Raw genomic sequence first — 19,248 nt, forward strand, 5'->3', positions numbered from 1 at the left:
ATTCATTTTTGTTGATTTGCATAGAATAGATATAATTTTTTATTTCCAGCCAATACCTCGGCAACATTTCCATTCAGCTCAGGGGAGTGTAGCTCACATTCTGTGCACAAGTGGTGAATTGTATATGGCTGAATGAATTGGATATGGAACAGTTTTTGGAGAAGAAACACCATCAGTCGAAGACAGTACTGCATAATTTTAGGCTACTGATACCTAAGCTTCTTTTGACAGGAAAGAAAATATACTCAGCATCTGCCTATAATGATTTCTTATTGCTTTGCAATCAGAATGTGTTCCAGATACATTCAGGACAACTTGTTCATTTCACACAGTGTTTTGACTAGTAAGTCTCTATTTATTTTTTTCAGTAATCATTTTTCTTAATGGGAGTGTTTTCCAGATGTTGTGTTCGTCTAGTCATCTGGGATCTCTTCCAATTCATGTGGAAAGTTTGCTGTCATAGGCTGTCATTGGCAGTTTTGTTTTACAAGCTATCTAATTAGTTCACTCCAGCGTAGTTATAAAGTGATATATAAGGCATTTGAAGCATCCCTGAGAGCAGGCACATTCTTTGTTAGGTAAGTGTAATTTCTTTCTCTACTCAGAGCATTCTGATGCAAAGAAAATGATGGGCTGGAACAGAAAGAACAAATTTATCTTTGTCAGTATAAAGATCAGCCTTAGAGACTGAGTACCAAACTCCATTCATTTCAAATGAGGAGATCGACTGTAGATCTCACCTAATAAAGAAATGCAAAATATCATTCCATTTGTTAATAATGAATATTCCTAGTCTTACTGAAAAACTTAGTAGCTAATCTGCTACTATCAACTATGAGATGATTTACGATTTATGGAGTGATTATAAATTACCAACTTCTCCTGGTGTAATTTTAATGTGAGCTGTATGTTGCAGTGAAACTCATACATTTCAAGTTTAACAAATTCATTATAAGAAAAATACAAGAACTGCATGTAGTGATGTGAAATTATTTCTTTTTAGGGATGATGTCGTATCTGAAAGTAATGATCATATGGAACATAATTTGTGTATCCCTGATGATCCTTTCACTGTCCCCGGTTCAAGAAGTGGCTTCTCAAGGTACTGTAACATCCAGCTGAAGGGAGGCTGCCAAGGAGATCTGAAAAATGATTTTAAAAAAAGCTTCAAAATGAAGCTTTGAATTTATCTTCATCAAAATAGTAAACTTTATAACATTTTTATTTTTTACACACACAGTCATTATGATTCAGTTTTATCGTCACTGAGTAATTTCATAAATCCTCTTTGAGAAATAACATGCGTATGAATATCAGGCAAGGTGTATATGAGTTTATGTCTCTTTCTGAAGACATATTCTACTGATCCTGTTTTCCTTACGCTGACTAATGTAGCAGTGGCGACTGGCAATATACTTCAAAGAAGAATTTAGAATTATAGTACCCATAGAATTGAGGTAGAAATACCTGAACAGAATGGTCTGGGGGAAAGGAATGTGCACATGGGACTAAGTTCTTTGCCAGTGGATGCACAGAGGCTAATTTTGGCAACTACATGTAATCTTATCTTACTCTTACAACTGCAGATTTTAATTTACCCTCAAAGCTCTGCAGTTGCCTTCTAACTAAAGCAGCTCAATTAAGAAGGAATGGAAGAACCCACAGCCTGGTGAGCCGCTTGCTGTCCCACTTCTCAAGTGGGCTCTGAAGTGGTTACACTGATAACACAGTATTTCTTGCTTGTAAAATGCATTTTATTACTACCTGTGAATACTGAGCATAACGTCTGTGCAGGTGAGCTGCTCACCAGGGCTCAGCAGATGTCAGACACTACCTGCACGGCAGCAATATCTGACCCTCCACCCCCTGACGTCAGTGGGCGCCTTCCCACTATTTTCAGCAAAAACTGGATTCTTACCAAGGAGCAAACAGTGTTTTCCGTAGAAGTACCTTCACAACTGAATTGCTGAAAAATCACAAGATTCATAGGTCTTTTGTTACGCTGGGTTCTACCTCCACACACACACACTGTGTGCGCTGGTATAGATGACTGTCTTTGGTGTTGTGTTGTGTTACATGTTATTCCTTGTTGTTTCCTTGTTGTTCCTCAGTGTTTCAGCTGGTTATCCAAAGTCCGTTGTAGCTCGTTGACTGTTCGCTGTTTGTATTTAGGGACACTCCACTCACAGTCTTGCATTTCCAGAAGAAGTGATAGAGCCTTATGTTAGTGGGGGATTTGTGTAGGAGGGGGAGTAAGCCCAAGTGAATATCTGATACTTTGGAAGCAGATCTCTGATGTCCTGCTTGTCACCTCTGGCCTGCACCACGTATTTATTATCTGGCATTCATGTTAAGGGCAGGCAGATTCTGACAACTGACAGTAAAAATGGCTCTGGGGACCTCCTCTTATTATGGTAGAGCTCACCATTTAAAACTTGAGCTGATTTTGTTATGAAGAACACTATTACCTAAGTAAAATACTGACAGACCTAATGCATCTGTCAGGTACGCTGGTGCAGGTAACACTTCTGTGGCCATGCTTAGAGGGAATTAAAGTACTAAATGAAACAACATCGTGCCTGGCAGATATATTGCCTCAGGTAAATTGGAAAAAGCTAGTCTGGGTGCCATAACCAGTGCAGCCATGTGACTGAATTGGTCCTCAGGATTCACTGCTTTTTAGAAGAAACAGGACAAACCAGACCAGGCAGAATCCATCTCTGCTGCCTGCCCACAGGCCAGCCCAGAGATCAGCTCTGACCTGCAGGACTTCCAAACAGGCTGCACTGGCCCACAGTTTCTGTGGCTCTGAGTACAGAGATGGCATTCTTTAGGGAAACATAAATCTTCCTGCTTTTCTGTTCAGTTTCCTCACATACCAACTTCAATCTGGCAATGTTTACACTGGTGTCGTGTGATTTTAGATTTATGGAGCTGTACAGGGAGATGTGGGGAAGGGTATTCTAGAGAGCATGACTGCCACTGTGATTATAGCTGCCAACACTACAAGGAGTGCTGCCCTGACTTCAACAAAGTCTGCACAGGTGGTAAGTTCCCAAACATAGCCAGCTCCTATCAGCAAAGACTTCTCTCCTGCTTGCACTAGCCTATGTCTTCTGAATGCTTAGATGCTTCTTTTTGTTTGCTCATCCTTGTGCTCCTCTCATCTATGTAATTCTCCCCCTCAGAAAATTTAGTGATAACCTCTCACAGCCCATTCAATGTAAATTTTGCACCTGCAGGTTGTCACCAAGAAAAGGTGTTTGCTTTTTGGAAGAACAGAGCAAGAGAGCGATTGTCTTCTATTGCTTGTCTTCTCTTCCTCTGTGCACTTATACTGTATTTATTTGTCTGTATACTAAAAAACAAACAGAACAAAACAAAAAGATATTAAAAACCAGTTCAGGTAAGAGGAAAGTTTCAGGATGTTCCAGAACAGAGAAATTCTGTGGCAGTCTCACCCAATTTTAAGAGGGACAGAGTCTGTGGGGTCTGATCCAAAGTCAGAGGGAGTCCTGACAAACCTGACTGGATCAGAACTGTGGCTGGAGTGTGATAGACAAGGTGAATGGACATGTATTAGTTTGTGTGAAATTTAGAAATGTGTGGCATAAAAAATACAGACATTTCAAACTGTTCTGTTGGAGAAGTTCTCCTTTTCTTTTGCATTACCCGTATGTCAAAAACAGCAGGACACTACACCACTAAAGTGTAGGTCTAGTAAGATTAAAGGTGTGAGATAACGATTAAAGGTCTTAGATCTAGCGGTACAGGCTACATATGTTAAATTCAGAAACAGCACTACCTAAAATGATCATTCTTTAAAAAATAAAAACAATTTTTGCCTAGGCACGTGGAATGAATCCACTCGCATGAGCAGAGCATTCCACCTCTCCACTTGTCTAAAACTGTTCCAATCCTGCCTATGCAGCAACACTAACTTTGCTAGATAATTACTTAATTGTAAAATATGGTTCTATGCAATAGATCATATGATAATAATAAATAATATGGTAATTTTAGGAATGCCAAGTGATGGTTAATTCTTAGCTCAGTTCTGTGAGATGTTAAGCAACCTCAACAAACGAACAAACAAACAGTGCCCCCAAAAATATCCACTTTAGGTCTGATGTATTCCAATACAGCTCACCAAAAACTAAGATACAGTACTTGCCCACTGACATCTAGTGCATTCATAACGAATGTTGGCCCCATTCTTTTTCAGAAATGCTCTGGTAGACACACCACTGTTGATGCAAAGCGGTGCCCCAATGCAAGTCCATTTTCAAAATGTGGCCCAGAATTATTTTCTTACTGATTTAAAATATCATTCTTGAGTCAACTGCTATTTGATTAGGGAAACACCACACGTTGTCAAGAGAGGCTGTGGCTTGATGTGGTCTAGGGTGCCCAGCTCTGGCAGCAATGCTAGAGCAGAGGATGGTGTGACCTTCAGAGGTTCCTGACAGCCTCAGCTATCTCTGTTTCTGTGAAGACTTCTCTGATGGGACCTATCTAAGGTGAACTCCATGGTTATGTTTTATTCTGCCACAGGTCCTAGCTGGTCTCAGTACCCCCAGTGGCAAAGCACAGTTCTGGTTACATGGCCTGATCCAAAACTCATTTGGAATTAATCTCACAATCAAATTCTGGGGCAGACCAGAATAATCACATAGGAAGCTGCTCTTTAAATCAGTTTAAGTCACTATAGAAAGATCCCAGTGTCACATGTGAGCTACACCCACACACACACAAAAAAACCTAACTCTTGTTTGTTCTGCTTTATGTAGCAGTCTCCTGCAAAGGACGTTGCTTCGAAGTCTATCAGAGAGGAAGAGAGTGTGACTGCGACATAGACTGTAAACGATATGGAAAATGCTGCCCAGACTATGACGAACACTGTAAAGAATGTAAGAAATGTCTTTATCACCATGTTATTCCTATACATATGTATTTAAATTTAGATACCTTGGACTGCCATTTAATGTGAACCACACAGTCTTCATTCTTGTTATTATCCAAATTCTCAGGTGAAACTTTCCATAAATTTAAGCCAATCCTATTGTTGGCCAGTACCCCTTAAGTCTGGCAGTCTGATGAGTGGGAACTAGGAGGCAGAGACTACCTGAACATTTGCTAACATTTCTGCCAGGTTTGGCACCTATACTTCCAGTCATGCCACTATAAATTACACCAATAATAGAATTCAAAGACACAGGCTGCAGAAAATGAATGATACTTGGCAGTAAATTGTCTAGTTCATGGATGGAGAGGTAGTAACGTCAGTCCAACTCCCTACAGTTCCCCTGAAACTCATCCATAAGTGGGTACAACCCAGCCCCTGGCACTGGGATAGCATGGACACTTGAACCCCTGGACCATTTGCTTTGAACTACTGCAACCACTGGAAGCAGAGGGGGAATTCTTCTAGATCCTTTCCACTCTGAATTCTGAACAGGAGGAGCAGGCCAGCATAGCAACTGCTCCTCTGAGGAAAGGAAGAAAATCCATAGGGGACTGCCTGATGAAAAGTGGCTGCACATCACACTGCAGCAAGAGGCATTTTAGGAAAATGCGTATTTAACCATCAGGCTGTGAATTAAATGCAAGGAATACGCACAGTGACCCACAGTCACTTTCCTTTTCCTGTGCTTCACAGACCGGCAAGGCAGCAAGTTTCCACGTGTGGTCTTTAACAGTCAGGACGAGTATTACAGACTGTTCACAGTCTGTAATACTGTGGTAAATAGTCTATGGTAAATAAAGTCTGGTTCACATGACAGCCAGTCCCAGTCCCCAGGTGCACAGCAGTTTGTACTGACATTAACTCTTGGCTGAATATGTAGAAGAAGATAAATGTCTTGAGGTGAATGTGCTGCCTTTCAGGCTGCTTTAAACCTGCTTCTCTCAGATGTTGCTTCCAAGATGCCATCTGATTTAAATGATATTATCTACCAGTTCATTCCATCTTATTTTCCTTCTAGCTTTTTAATCCCTGCAATAAAACCCCTTCAGTTAGAGCAAGATTCCCCAAAGAGTTACAAGTGTAAATCTGGGACTGCAGCGGGCGTAGGCAAAATTAAAACAGCTCACTCAGAGCTGCTAGTTGAAAAGATCTCTGTGACTCAGAAAGAGCCATCAACTCTGCCTTAGGGGAAAGCACATTCTGCTTTGGCTCGGTAGTGGCTCAGCCCCAGGCAGGAGTGTATGTGGGTCCCGCAGATCCCATCCAGCACCACATGGAAGCTTTAAGCAGTGATGGCAGCCACTGTTACTTTGGTTTGCTGTTAATTTTTGTCAGAACAACATCAAACCAAACAACACAAAACCAAACATTCCCAAATCCACTCTGCTCTCTACCAACATTTTAGTCATCAATTTTGCCATCTGCTGAGAAACCTGATAAAGTTTTTGGAATGATGCAATACCTTATTGTAATCTGTGTATTTGTAACCAAAAGAGGTGTTTCTGCCTATAGCAGGGGGTTGGAACTAGATGTTCTTAAAGGTCCCTTCCAAAACAAACCATTCTGTGATTCTGTGATAAGTTCTCAGAAAAAGATTGCTCATTACATCTGGGGATCCCAAGAGTATCTTTGTCTTTTTCATTTCTCTTTTTCCAGATAATACCCTAAAAAATCCCATGGACAATAAGTAACATAAAAAAAGATAGATATGGAAAAGTGTCATTGAAGTTCTGTACCAAAGTACCACCTCCTTACAACAAACATCTCTATGAGGTCCCATTAACAGATTGTGTCGTTTCTTTCAGTACACACAGAAAAGCCAGTGCCCGAGACTCCTCCCCCAAACAAATCAACATCTAAAAGGTCATCCACAGATGAGGAAAAGAAGCCAAAGGAAGGTAGGAAAGAATACGAATGAAACAGGGTGGGAGTTATCTGAAGGGACGTTTTTCCTGCTCTGGAAATAGAAAAGCAATGCCAGACATTACGAGCCTTGGAACCACTTGGTGTATAAACTGATTACTTCACCTACACTTCAAGAAAGACTCTACTGACTTTGCAGAGTTCGCTTAAGACAGATGTGGGGGTGGGGTGACATCTCCATTTGATCTTCCAGGTCTTCAGTAACGTAACACACTACTGTCAATTTTGGACAATATCCACTGCAGGAACAGGAGGGGTGCTGTATTCTGGGATAGTGAAGATCTGGCAGAACCAGGACAGGAAAACCTCCTGACAGATTTCTTTAGCTTTAATCAAGTCAGGCATCCTGCAACTTCAGAAAACACACGTAACTTATTTTCTTCTGAATGGAAAACATGCTGTGTTCCTGTGTTCTTTGGGATGCTAACTTGGGAGATCTGTTTGAACTTGAAAACTTGAAGTAACAACAAAGAAACAAGGCTATTAGTCAGTACTGGCCAGTAGTTTAACCCTTAGTTTGTTTTTCATTTTGGACTATTTACCTTTCTGTTGTGGCAATTTCTTGTTGCAAAGTTGGTCTAGAAGGTAAAATGGAACAGAATTAAGGAAATGTAGACCCCACTTGACTGTTAGTATTTCAGACATATTGCGTAGGATGAAACCATATTCTGTAATGCTCTTCTCACACTGCACTGTCTCTATAGTATGCAGAGATTATTTCTCACACTGTGAAGTCCTCGGTGCTTCCAGCCTGCTGAGAGACTGTCATGAGCAGCAGCTCAGATCTTGAAATACCTTCTTTGGGGGATTTGTTCAAAACAATGCAGTCCAAAGTCACATAAAGCTGCTCTTGATTTTTTCAGGTTTTCAATAACCAAGTGTTAATTTGATTGTAATTAAAAAAAAAAAAATTGATAATCAATCAATCAGACAAAAAAGAACTCCATAACAAAACTGTGAGAACAACTAAATGGCAAAACATCAGAGATCCCAGTAAGAGATCAAAAGATTTAAAAGCAGAAACATTTATTGTTAGTTTCTTCTGAATCTATCTATATGAATAATTTGACCCAGGTTTGTGTAACTGCGTATAAGAGTAGAATCTTAAAGCTGTACATCAGAAAGAGAAAAATACCAAAGGCACAGCACAGGAGTTGTTATTAGGTATCTACATTCAGAAAGTTCCCTTTTCTCCTGTTTCTATAACTCTTTCAATCTGGCCTAGGACAGAAGTGCAGGTTGTCTTATAGTTAAGGACAAAAAGAACAAATCAAAGGAACTAACAGTGAAGGGAAGAGTCCTATTAAAAAGAAATATATCTTATAAGGTGGGTCCCATTCCATGAAAAAAGATAGAAACATGATATGGCTTTGCATACAAATGCCAAATTTAAATCTGCGCTGCTGAAGTCAGAGTCACTGTGGGTTAATCCATGGGTGTCCAGTCTTTGGGCTTTCATGGGTAGTACTGAATGAAGAGGAATTGTATAGGGCTGCAGTTATGGAGGTTGCTCTGAAAGTAATGCCTTCTGATTACTTCCTTGGAAAATACAATCAATACAGAGAGCATAATCACACTATTTAAGAGAGCGAATTCTCAGCTACAAAATGGTCTTTGGCACCATCACCACTGTTGGCTAAGAATTTTCAGCAGTGATGAACAAGATGTACATGATGCACTTGGTAAAAATCTGCACCAGTGGAAGTGACCCACTGCTGAAATGCATCTCCCACCCCTCACTGTGTTCACATCCAACTGATTGGTCTCCATAAATGTTCAGCAAGTGTCAATGAATGACAGTTTTTCCTGTGTGGAAAAATTCAGTTCTACCACATGGCTTCATATGTTCTTCCATGTCAGGTGCCATTCCTTCAGACTACCCCCCGCTGCTATCTGTTGTATGGCTGCAAAATGTAATGAAATCTTGGTGAGAAGGTTCAACCTCTAATATCATCCCATTAACATCCACCTATAATGCTGTGGGATAATATAATGAAATAGGTTGCATTACTTTCAGAGCAATCCTCATAAGATATATAATATAGCTAATGTATATAAGTAACAAAGCCTACTTTAATTTTTTATTATTTTCTTTTCACTAAAACACAAACACACACACACACACACACACACACACACACATATAAAGAGTAGCCAGAGCATAAAACTAGTAGGATATGTGACCGTGTTTTTGTGAAACTAAGGCATCAGTCTGGTTCAGTGACAGCGGCTGCAATTCATATTGAGTTCTGGAAGTGCTGATGAGAGATTTTTGATACAATTTTAATCTTCCTATTCTTCATACTTGAAAACAGTTGTTCACAAGTGTGTGTTTGGCGAAAAAGTGGTATACATGACTCATGCATGATAGTTAAGCTAGAGGTATTTCTCTTCAGCAAGAAAGAACTTAAAGATGTCTGGTAAAGAGACAAAATCAGATTTTTGATATACATTCTAAACGGATTTATGCTGACTGAAAACAGAGTTGCAAATTAACAAAAACAAAAAAAAAGAAAAAAGAAAAAAGAAGGATAATCTTTTTTGCCATCTTGAAACCTATACTCAAATACCAAAACAAATATCAAAACAGGAAGCATGGCTGCATGTTTTCCACCATGAGCAGGACTATGTTTAGCTAATCTGTCAAAATCTATAAACGAATTTGCCATAAATTGAGCTAACGCTATTCTTTCTGCCCTCCCTGTGCCTTGGATTCAGCCCAGATTCAGGGCTCATAATGCACTGATGTTTAATTGGTGCTCCATGATGGTTGTGTGCCCCAGGCTGGACTGGGCTGTACAGGGCAGAGCCACCACCATAATGGCATGGGGCAGTCACAATGTGAGCTGTGCTGGTGCGGGTTGGCCATGCCTCGGTTAACCAATCGTATCAGTTAAAACCTAGCTGCAGCAAAGTCCCAGGCGTTCCCCAAAAAAAATTCACAGTGCAGATTAGTTTAGTTCTTTTAAAGAATATATGATTATGATTCTATGAATGCATCTTTTGACTTGTTTATTACTGAGACTTATCAAATTTAACATAGGATTCCACGTACTTTTATAAACTGGCAAAAAAACAATGGAGGTTTCAACAACTGCAACACAAAGTACAGATTTACAGAGAACACTTTTTTTTTTATTTTAGCAAAGAGTATGAAAGAACGTACTATTGCTACTATTGCCATTCACAAGACAAGCACCTATTTCTTATCAGTGTACTAAAAAAATATGAAAAGGTGCATGCATTGCAATTCCTATGCCATAATACATTTTTCCTCTCAAAGATATTGGCACCACAACCAGTCCTCCTCCAACTACAAAACAACCTGAAATAACAGCCACAGATGCACCAACAACCCCAAAAGATGAAGAGACAACTCCTGAAGCCACAGAGGCACCAACAACACCCGGACCTGAAGAGACAACTCCTGAAGCCACAGAAGCACCAACAACACCCAAAGATGAAGAAATGACCACTGAAGCCACGGATGCTCTGACTACACCCAAAGCTGAAGAGACAACTCCAGAAGCCACAGAAGCCCCAACAACACCCAAAGCTGAAGAGACAACTCCTGAAGCCACGGAGGCCCCAACAACAACCAAAGCTGAAGAGACTACTCCTGAAGCCACAGAAGCACCAACAACACCCAAAGCTGAAGAGACAACTCCTGAAGCCACAGATGCCCCAACAACACCCAAAGCTGAAGAGACTACACCTGAAGCCACAGAGGCCCCAACAACACCCAAAGCTGAAGAGACAACTCCTGAAGCCACAGAGGCCCCAACAACACCCAAAGCTGAAGAGACAACTCCTGAAGCCACAGAGGCCCCAACAACACCCAAAGCTGAAGAGACAACTCCTGAAGCCACAGAGGCAACAACAACACTCAAAGCTGAAGAGACAACTCCTGAAGCCACAGAGGCACCAACAACACCCAAAGCTGAAGAGACAACTCCTGAAGCTACAGAAGCACCAACAACTTCCAAAGCTGAAGAGACAACTCCTGAAGCAACAGAAGCACCAACAACACCCAAAGCTGAAGAGACAACTCCTGAAGCAACAGAAGCACCAACAACACCCGGACCTGAAGAGACAACTCCTGAAGCCACAGAAGCACCAACAACACCTACAGCTGAAGAGACAACTCCTGAAGCAACAGAAGCACCAACAACACCCAAAGCTGAAGAGACAACTTCTGAAGCCACAGAGGCCCCAACAACACCCAAAGCTGAAGTGACAACTCCTGAAGCCACAGAGGCAACAACAACACTCAAAGCTGAAGAGACAACTCCTGAAGCCACAGAGGCACCAACAACACCCAAAGCTGAAGAGACAACTCCTGAAGCTACAGAAGCACCAACAACTTCCAAAGCTGAAGAGACAACTCCTGAAGCAACAGAAGCACCAACAACACCCAAAGCTGAAGAGACAACTCCTGAAGCAACAGAAGCACCAACAACACCCAAAGCTGAAGAGACAACTCCTGAAGCCACAGAAGCACCAACAACACCTAAAGCTGAAGAGACAACTCCTGAAGCAACAGAAGCACCAACAACACCCGGACCTGAAGAGACAACTCCTGAAGCTACAGAAGCACCAACAACACCCAAAGCTGAAGAGACAACTCCTGAAGCAACGGAAGCACCAACAACACCCGGACCTGAAGAGACAACTCCTGAAGCCACAGAACCACCAACAACACCCAAAGCTGAAGAGACAACTCCTGAAGCTACAGAGGCACCAACAACATCCAAAGCTGAAGAGACAACTCCTGAAGCCACAGAGGCCCCAACAACATCCAAAGCTGAAGAGACAACTCCTGAAGCCACAGAAGCACCAACAACACCCAAAGCTGAAGAGACAACTCCTGAAGCCACAGAGGCACCAACAACACCCAAAGCTGAAGAGACAACTCCTGAAGCCACAGAAGCACCAACAACACCCAGAGCTGAAGAGACAACTCCTGAAGCCACAGAGGCACCAACAACACCCAAAGCTGAAGAGACAACTCCTGAAGCAACGGAAGCACCAACAACACCTAAAGCTGAAGAGACAACTCCTGAAGCCACAGAGGCACCAACAACACCCAAAGCTGAAGAGACAACTCCTGAAGCCACAGAGGCCCCAACAACACCCAAAGCTGAAGAGACAACTCCTGAAGCAACAGAAGCACCAACAACACCTAAAGTTGAAGAGACAACTCCTGAAGCCACAGAGGCCCCAACAACACCCAAAGCTGAAGAGACAACTCCTGAAGACACAGAAGCACCAACAACACCCAGAGCTGAAGAGACAACTCCTGAAGCCACAGAGGCCCCAACAACACCCAAAGCTGAAGAGACAACTCCTGAAGCAACAGAAGCACCAACAACACCCAAAGCTGAAGAGACAACTCCTGAAGCCACAGAGGCCCCAACAACACCCAAAGCTGAAGAGACAACTCCTAAAGCAACAGAAGCACCAACAACACCCAAAGCTGAAGAGACAACTCCTGAAGCCACAGAGGCACCAACAACACCCAAAGCTGAAGAGACAACTCCTGAAGCAACGGAAGCCCCAACAACACCCAAAGCTGAAGAGACTACTCCTGAAGCCACAGAAGCACCAACAACACCCAAAGGTGAAGAGACAACTCCTGAAGCCACAGAGGCACCAACAACACCCAAAGCTGAAGAGACAACTCCTGAAGCCACAGAAGCACCAACAACACCTAAAGCTGAAGAGACAACTCCTGAAGCCACAGAGGCACCAACAACACCCAAAGCTGAAGAGACAACTCCTGAAGCAACAGAAGCACCAACAACATCCAAAGCTGAAGAGACAATTCCTGAAGCCACAGAGGCCCCAATTACTCCCAGAGTCAAGGATACAACTTCTAAAGCCATAGAGACTGTAACCCCCAAAATTGCGGAAGCAACCTCTGTTGCGACGGAGGCACTGACAACCTCCACTAAAGTCAAAGGGACAACCACTAAAGTCACAGAGAGACCAACAACCTCTAAAGCTGAGGAGACAACCCCTAAAGCTACAGATGCACCAACAACTCCCAAAGTTGAGGAGACAACCCCTAAAGCTACAGATGCACCAACAACACCCAAAGCTGAGGAGACAACCCCTAAAGCTACAGATGCACCGACAACTCCCAAAGCTGAGGTGACAACTCCTAAAGCCACAGAGGCACCAACAACCAAGGCTTATTTTCCCACCACCCCCAAAGCTGAGGGGAAAACTGCAAGTGCCACAAAGGTGCCAACAACCCCCAGTGAGAAGGAAGTAATGCTTAAGGCCACAGGTGCTCCAGTATCCCTAGCTGACTCTCCCACCATTCCTGAATTTGAACTATCTACAGCTGCAGCCACAACTGTTAAACAAGGCACAACTACTACATACAGCAAACTACTAAGTAAAACTGATAAAAGTGACAGAACAACAAACCCTATTTCCATGGAGACATCAACTAAAAAAGAAACAACCAAAACTGATTCAACTCCCAAACCCACGGATATTGTGACAACAACTAAAAGAGACGCAGCTGTGGAAACTACACGGGCTGTACCAGCAGTTGCTGAGTGCATAATTCCCTCTAAAGATACAACAACTGGTGAAAAAGAGATGACCACCCTCACCACGGGTACTAGCTATACTACTGAAAAAGAAACAGAAGATTCCCCTGAAGAGTCCCCTAGCTTTGACAAGAAAGAAGAAACTACAGTGATCAGAGGTAGAACAACCACAGAGAAAAAAGACACGATAGAAGAAATGTTTCTTGTTTCTAGGGGGACATCAAAGCCCGACATACATTTCCAGGAGATTACTGACACACATGATGAGCCTTCTCCATCCAGCCCTGAAACTATGCCAGTAGAGGAGGCTGAGATAAACAAGCCTTTAATACAAACTGCAGACTTGCCAGTTGTATCCGGAGGAGCAGAAAGTAAGTGTACAAAACCAGAGAGCACCACAAAACTTGTGAGTAAATAATGTGCAAGTACTTTCTAATTAGACCAGTCAGCATGCTGAATTCTCTGCAGCACTTTATTTTTCAGTTGCTTAGTTATTGAAATTTCTCATGTACATTTTATTTCATGCTCTTATTTTGGTCCTGCTGAAAAAATATTTGCTGTAAATACCATAGGAGATGGAAACAAACAAAAATACAAAGGAAAACCAAGTTAAATTTCTAAAAGTCTTATGAAAATACAGTTAAGGAATCAGATTGAATGTACCTAATTTGGGATTTTTGTAGTCACATAAGTAAGATAAGACAGCTTTTTCTTATTTTCTTTCTTTGTGCTTTTTTGCCTCAACTTTTTTGATGTCCTCACTATCATAGAATCATAGGATGGCCTGGGTTGAAAGGGACCACAATGGTCATCTTGTTTCAACCCCCTTGCTATGTGCAGGCTCACCAACCACCAGACCAGGCTGCCCAGAGCTACATCCAGCCTGGCCTTGAATGCCTTCAGGGATGGAGCATCCACAACTGACCTGGACAACCTGTTCCAGTGTGTCACCACTCTGTGAAAAACTTCCTTCTAATATCTAGCCTAAGCCTCCACATTCTCAGTTTAAAACCATTCCCCCTTGTAAACAGCCATTCCTGCTTCTTTTTATATGCTCCCTTCAAGTACTGGAAGGCCACAATGAGGTCTCCCCAGACTCTTCTCTTATCCAAGCTAAACAAGCCCAGTTCCCTCAACCTGTCCTCATAGCTCCAGTCCTCTGGTCATTTTAGTGGTCTTCCTCTGGACCTGCTCCAACAGCTCTGTGTCCTTCCTGTACTGAGGCCCTGGATGCAGCACTACAGATGGGGCCTCACATGGTGTCCTGGCGGACGCCAGGTTGGCCATGAGCCAGCAGTGCGCCCTCGTGGCCAAACAGGCCAATGGCATTCTGGGGTGCATTAAAAAGAGCGTGTCCAGCAGGTCGAGGGAGGTGATCCTCCCCCTCTACTCTGCCTGGTAAGGCCTCATCTGGAGTACTGCTAACTTGTGACAGTCCAGTTCTGGGCTCCCCAGTACAAAGAAGACAGGGATCTCTTGGAAAGAGTCCAGTGGATGGCCACAAAGATGGTGAAGGGCCTGGAGCATCTCCCCAGTGAAGAAAGGCTGAGTGAACTGGTTCTGTTTAGCCTTGAGAAAAGAAGACTGAGAGGGGACCTGATCCAGGTCTGTAGATATTTAAGGGTGGAGTCTCCTCTGGATGGACTCACTTGGATGCCTACCTGTGCGACCTGGTGTAGGGAACCTGCTTTGGCAGGGGGGTTGGACTCGATGATCTTTGAAGGTCCTTTCCAACCCCTATGATTCTGTGATAGAACTGCTTCAGGTGGTGGGGTAGGAATGTACTTTTTGTTAAAAGAACAATCTATCCTAAGACATGATGTTTTGCAGTGGGGAAGGCTGATGAGAAGGACCTGTGCAGTGGGAAGCCGGCAGATGGCATGGTTGCCCTGCCCAATGGAACCCTGGCTGTCTTCAGAGGTACGCAGGCCCCACATCCTCCATTGGCCTCACTGCCACAGTGGGGCAGGAGGTGCAGGAGACACCTTCCCCTCCTTCCCAAGCTTTTCTCCCTGCATCACTGTCTGGCCATGTGTTTCATGGTGTGGGCCATGTCTCCTCCCACCTGCAGGTCACTACTACTGGCTGCTGAATGGCAGGATGCCACCAACAACCAGCCCCCGCCGGATCAGTGAGGGCTGGGGCATCCCATCCCCCATCGATGCTGTCTTCTCCAGGTGCAACTGTGATGGCAAGACTTTCTTCATCAAGGTAGGAAAAGTAGGGAAGCTTCAAAGCACAGACTTGATGCATGATGGGCCTGTTCAGTGCAACCTTGTACTCCAAGGCTAAGGTGCTCATTTTGTAAAACATTCAGCATTTTCAAATGTGAAATTAAGTAGCTGAACCTTTCCCCTCTTCCACCTCTTCCGCCTTGGCACCGTGCTTCTCAGAACGTCCAAATTCTGTGCTTTCTTCCTGTAATTGCTTATTGATCAAATATCTGACCACCAGTATGATAAGTATTTCCAAAACTTCCCGTAACCCCCAAAAAACCTTTAAAATGCAGTTATTCCATTGAGTCTTTCCTTTGACCAAAGACAACCCAAGTTTGTTCCCAATACTTTTCCCTTCCTTGAAGAATGACAGATGTACACTTAAGAATGTTATGCAGTTAGAAAGCAAATTGCTCTGTTTAGTAATCATTGTTCCAGATCATTTCTGAAACACTCTCCCCCCTACTTAAAGGTACTGCTTAATTATAATTGTAGTAGCTTGTTTTTTGTGGATTTTAGTGGATTTAAGAGCACTTCCAGCCAAAAGTTGATAAGGTGGTTCCCAAAACGCTAATTACTTTTAATACTTGCGCTGAAGTCCAATTAACAAGAATGAATTTCCTCTGAAGTTCATCTTTTGCTTAAATCACCAGGGTCCTCTGTACTGGCGTTTCACTAATGGTGTAATGGATAACGGCTATCCCAAACCTCTCGCAAATGGATTTGCAGGGCTAACTGGGAAAATAAAGGCAGCCCTTCCAGTTGCAAGTTACAATGGAAGACCAGAATCTGTTTATTTTATCAAAAGAGGTAAGTCTCATAATTCAGATGTTTAGAGATGATCAAAACCTACTTGAACTGCATTAATGAGGAATATAACACTGCTATGGACTGATAGACATATCCTTTTCAAAAACAGAAATCTAAGTGATATCAGAGCATACTTGCTAGTCAAAACACAGCCCTGAGGCTTTAAACATCTCTAAGTTCCACACATTTTTAAATGCTTTTCAAAATATTCAAAATACCAGACGCATGAGATTGCATCTCTCAAACAAAATGATAAGTTTTAATAAGTTTTACCTGATTAAAAAAATAAAATAAAATAAAATAAAAATCAGTCTCAAATTAATCAAAGGAAAGGCTCAAACAGTCTTTTTAGTTCAGAACTAGTGCATGGAGATTTACCTCAGTTCTTTCATTGTTAACTATTTATCCTGTTTTAAATGATTGTAATTTTCTTATGAACAATGTATGGCAACAGAATTGTTCTGCTAATGAAAGAAAGCTTAGGATAATGAAATGCAAATCCTTTTCTGGACTCTATAGCCTTCCCTTTACCTATCCTAAAGTAGGTCTTTCCTTTGTCTTGATAAATAGGTACAATGGCAATCAAAGTAGTTCCCAAAGAACTGTACTCAGTACAGTAATTTTAATGAAGCTGCAGGAGTTACTGCTACATCTAGAAGTGTATGCTGGATTTAGAGAGCAAGGCTTTCACATTAGAATGTAGGAATGGATACAAAAAGCTGCAAGTTGCAACAGCATTAGACAGCTGCAAACGTATCAAAGTGATGCTGTTTTCCTGCCCATTACAAAAATACTACCCATTATCACTTCTGTTATCAAGCTGGCTTGTTTTTTCTTTTTTTAAACATATTAAACCAATGTCTCTTTTAGATGGCAACATGCAACAGTATGTATATAGGCAAGAACCAGCCAAGAAGTGCCAACGGAAAGCACGTATTACCATAAGATACCCAGCTTTTGTCCCGAGACTCGTAATAAGGAGACGCTTCCAACGTGCAGTAGGAATGCCAACAGTTATTCAGACTGTCAGAATCAATCCATATCAATCTGGTAATTTATGTTTATTCGTTTTTTATACAACCATTGTAATCTTGTGTAAGCTTCTGATATGTAACACAGTTCCACTTTTTTTCCTAATATAGTACTTCATTTTTTTCTCAATCCAATAATTCTTGTTTGCTCCAGATAATACAAATAAATGAAAGCTTTTGGCAGATACACTGTGACACTTCCTAACTTTTCTTTTGCTTGCAGGAGTTTTGCGCAAGGAAGTCAAAGTGACTGCCTACTGGAGAGGGCTCCCCAAAGTCATCCATTCGACGATATCAGTACCCAACTACAATAAGCCAGACGGCTATGATTATTATGCGTTCTCTTACAGTAAGTTAAAGCTAACACAAGTTACTTCAAGTTATAAGTTAACTGCATATTATTTAAAAGACTAAGGGGCGAATGAGTAGGAAAGAAGGAAGTCTCTGAGCTTTCTAACATTACAACTTGTGATTCTGCATCACTAATTTTAAGCAAGCACTACTGAGAAGCCCTAAGAAATAAAACGCTGCCTACAATTGAGAGATATTTCTATTCAAAAATTGAGTTACAGAACAGCTAGTAGCAACAAGGTACAGTAATTCAAACTATACAGTTGTGGAATGCATTGTCCTAAGAGTTCAGATTTATAAAAAGAGAAAAATCTTGACACTTAAATGAACAATCATATTAATCAAAATATATCAAATATCAAAAGCCTTGGACCATTACACATTGATAGGGTTTTTCACTGGCAACGCGAACCATTTAATTTTCTGGGAAATAATTATTTCTAGTTCCAGTTTAAGAAGACCTTTCTCCTATAGCCAGGATGAGATAAAAACATTCCTCAGTATTTTCTTGGTTATTCATTGAAAAAAAGTTACAAGTATTAGACACATATCCAAATACAGGAGGATACTAAAATAAGTTTCTGCCAGAATAATTTGACAACCTTAACGTAATTCAAACTCAGGGACCACAGAAGTTCCCACTTTTACAACCGGTGCAGGACTGTTTTGTTTCCAGTTTCTAAATTCTTAAAACTATTTCTGTGTTCTAGCAGTACTAGTGTCTCCTTCTGTACTCCTTGTTCTTGTAGAAGATTTAATTATTAGTGGTATTATATCTATTAAATGTAGCTAAACAAAGATCTACATATCAAAAAAGCTGAGACTAAAAATGGATTTTTATAGCCTTTCAAACCCTTGTATAGATGAGGAATGAAAATCTGCTATTCATGCCTAACAAAATTAAAAGGTGGGTTTATTTTCAAGATTCTTTCTGTATAGTGATTGTAGTTTATAAAATTTAATTCTGCTGTCTATTCATTTCAGATCGGTACTACAGCTTGGATGTGGGCAAAAGAATAGCAAGACCTGTTACTGCTCTCACGGGAAAGACTGTATCTAAAGACTGGTATAACTGTCCTGAAAAGTGATGCAGAGCAGAGGATGTTTTAGAAAAGATACCATTTGAATGTTGACAGTTTGTCTAATTTTATTAATAAAGACATTGAAATGTGTGCACACAAATCTAAGTATAAAATGCTGCTTTAAGCATTCATTACACTAAACTAACTGCAGGCAAACTGGCACATTTGTATACACAGCTGTAATTACAGATCATTTAACTAATATTGCCTCTGTTCAGGCCTCCTCTGCCTCCCATTGCATGAGTTACACCTGTGTTGAGAAAGAAAACAAATGCATTAATAGAAATACTTCTCAGCCATTTAATC

At 41.6% G+C, this 19,248-nt stretch overlaps 2 protein-coding genes across 7 annotated transcripts in view; one reads left to right on the forward strand and one right to left on the reverse strand.

Moving 5' to 3' along the window:
- Positions 1-481: 481 nt before the first annotated feature.
- Positions 482-19,042, forward strand: PRG4 (proteoglycan 4). Of its 4 annotated transcripts, XM_085510837.1 has the most exons (12): positions 482-578; positions 1,004-1,102; positions 2,925-3,047; positions 4,791-4,910; positions 6,772-6,864; positions 10,173-13,823; positions 15,283-15,372; positions 15,524-15,663; positions 16,322-16,478; positions 17,349-17,528; positions 17,733-17,858; positions 18,845-19,042. In XM_085510837.1, the coding sequence occupies exons 2-12, from the start codon at positions 1,006-1,008 to the stop codon at positions 18,946-18,948; spliced, it is 4,881 nt and encodes a 1,626-aa protein (XP_085366963.1). In that variant the 5' UTR covers positions 482-578; positions 1,004-1,005; the 3' UTR covers positions 18,949-19,042. The 4 variants fall into 4 exon arrangements, with proteins under 4 accessions (XP_085366963.1, XP_085366965.1, XP_085366964.1 ...); XM_085510839.1 differs by lacking the exon at positions 2,925-3,047; XM_085510838.1 differs by lacking the exon at positions 482-578 and having other exon boundaries at positions 973-1,102.
- Positions 17,521-19,248, reverse strand: part of TPR (translocated promoter region, nuclear basket protein) — a 46,424-nt gene continuing 44,696 nt past the window's right edge. For all 3 annotated transcript variants that reach the window (XM_085510836.1, XM_015869863.3, XM_015869862.3), the window contains exon 51: positions 17,521-19,192. In XM_085510836.1, the coding sequence (XP_085366962.1) occupies positions 19,137-19,192 (56 nt within the window). In that variant the 3' untranslated portion in view covers positions 17,521-19,136. The remainder of the gene's footprint in view (positions 19,193-19,248) is intronic.

This window comes from Coturnix japonica, chromosome 11 (genome assembly GCF_054131305.1).
Source record: "Coturnix japonica strain WE chromosome 11, WE-NBRP24, whole genome shotgun sequence".
NCBI lineage: Eukaryota > Metazoa > Chordata > Aves > Galliformes > Phasianidae > Coturnix > Coturnix japonica.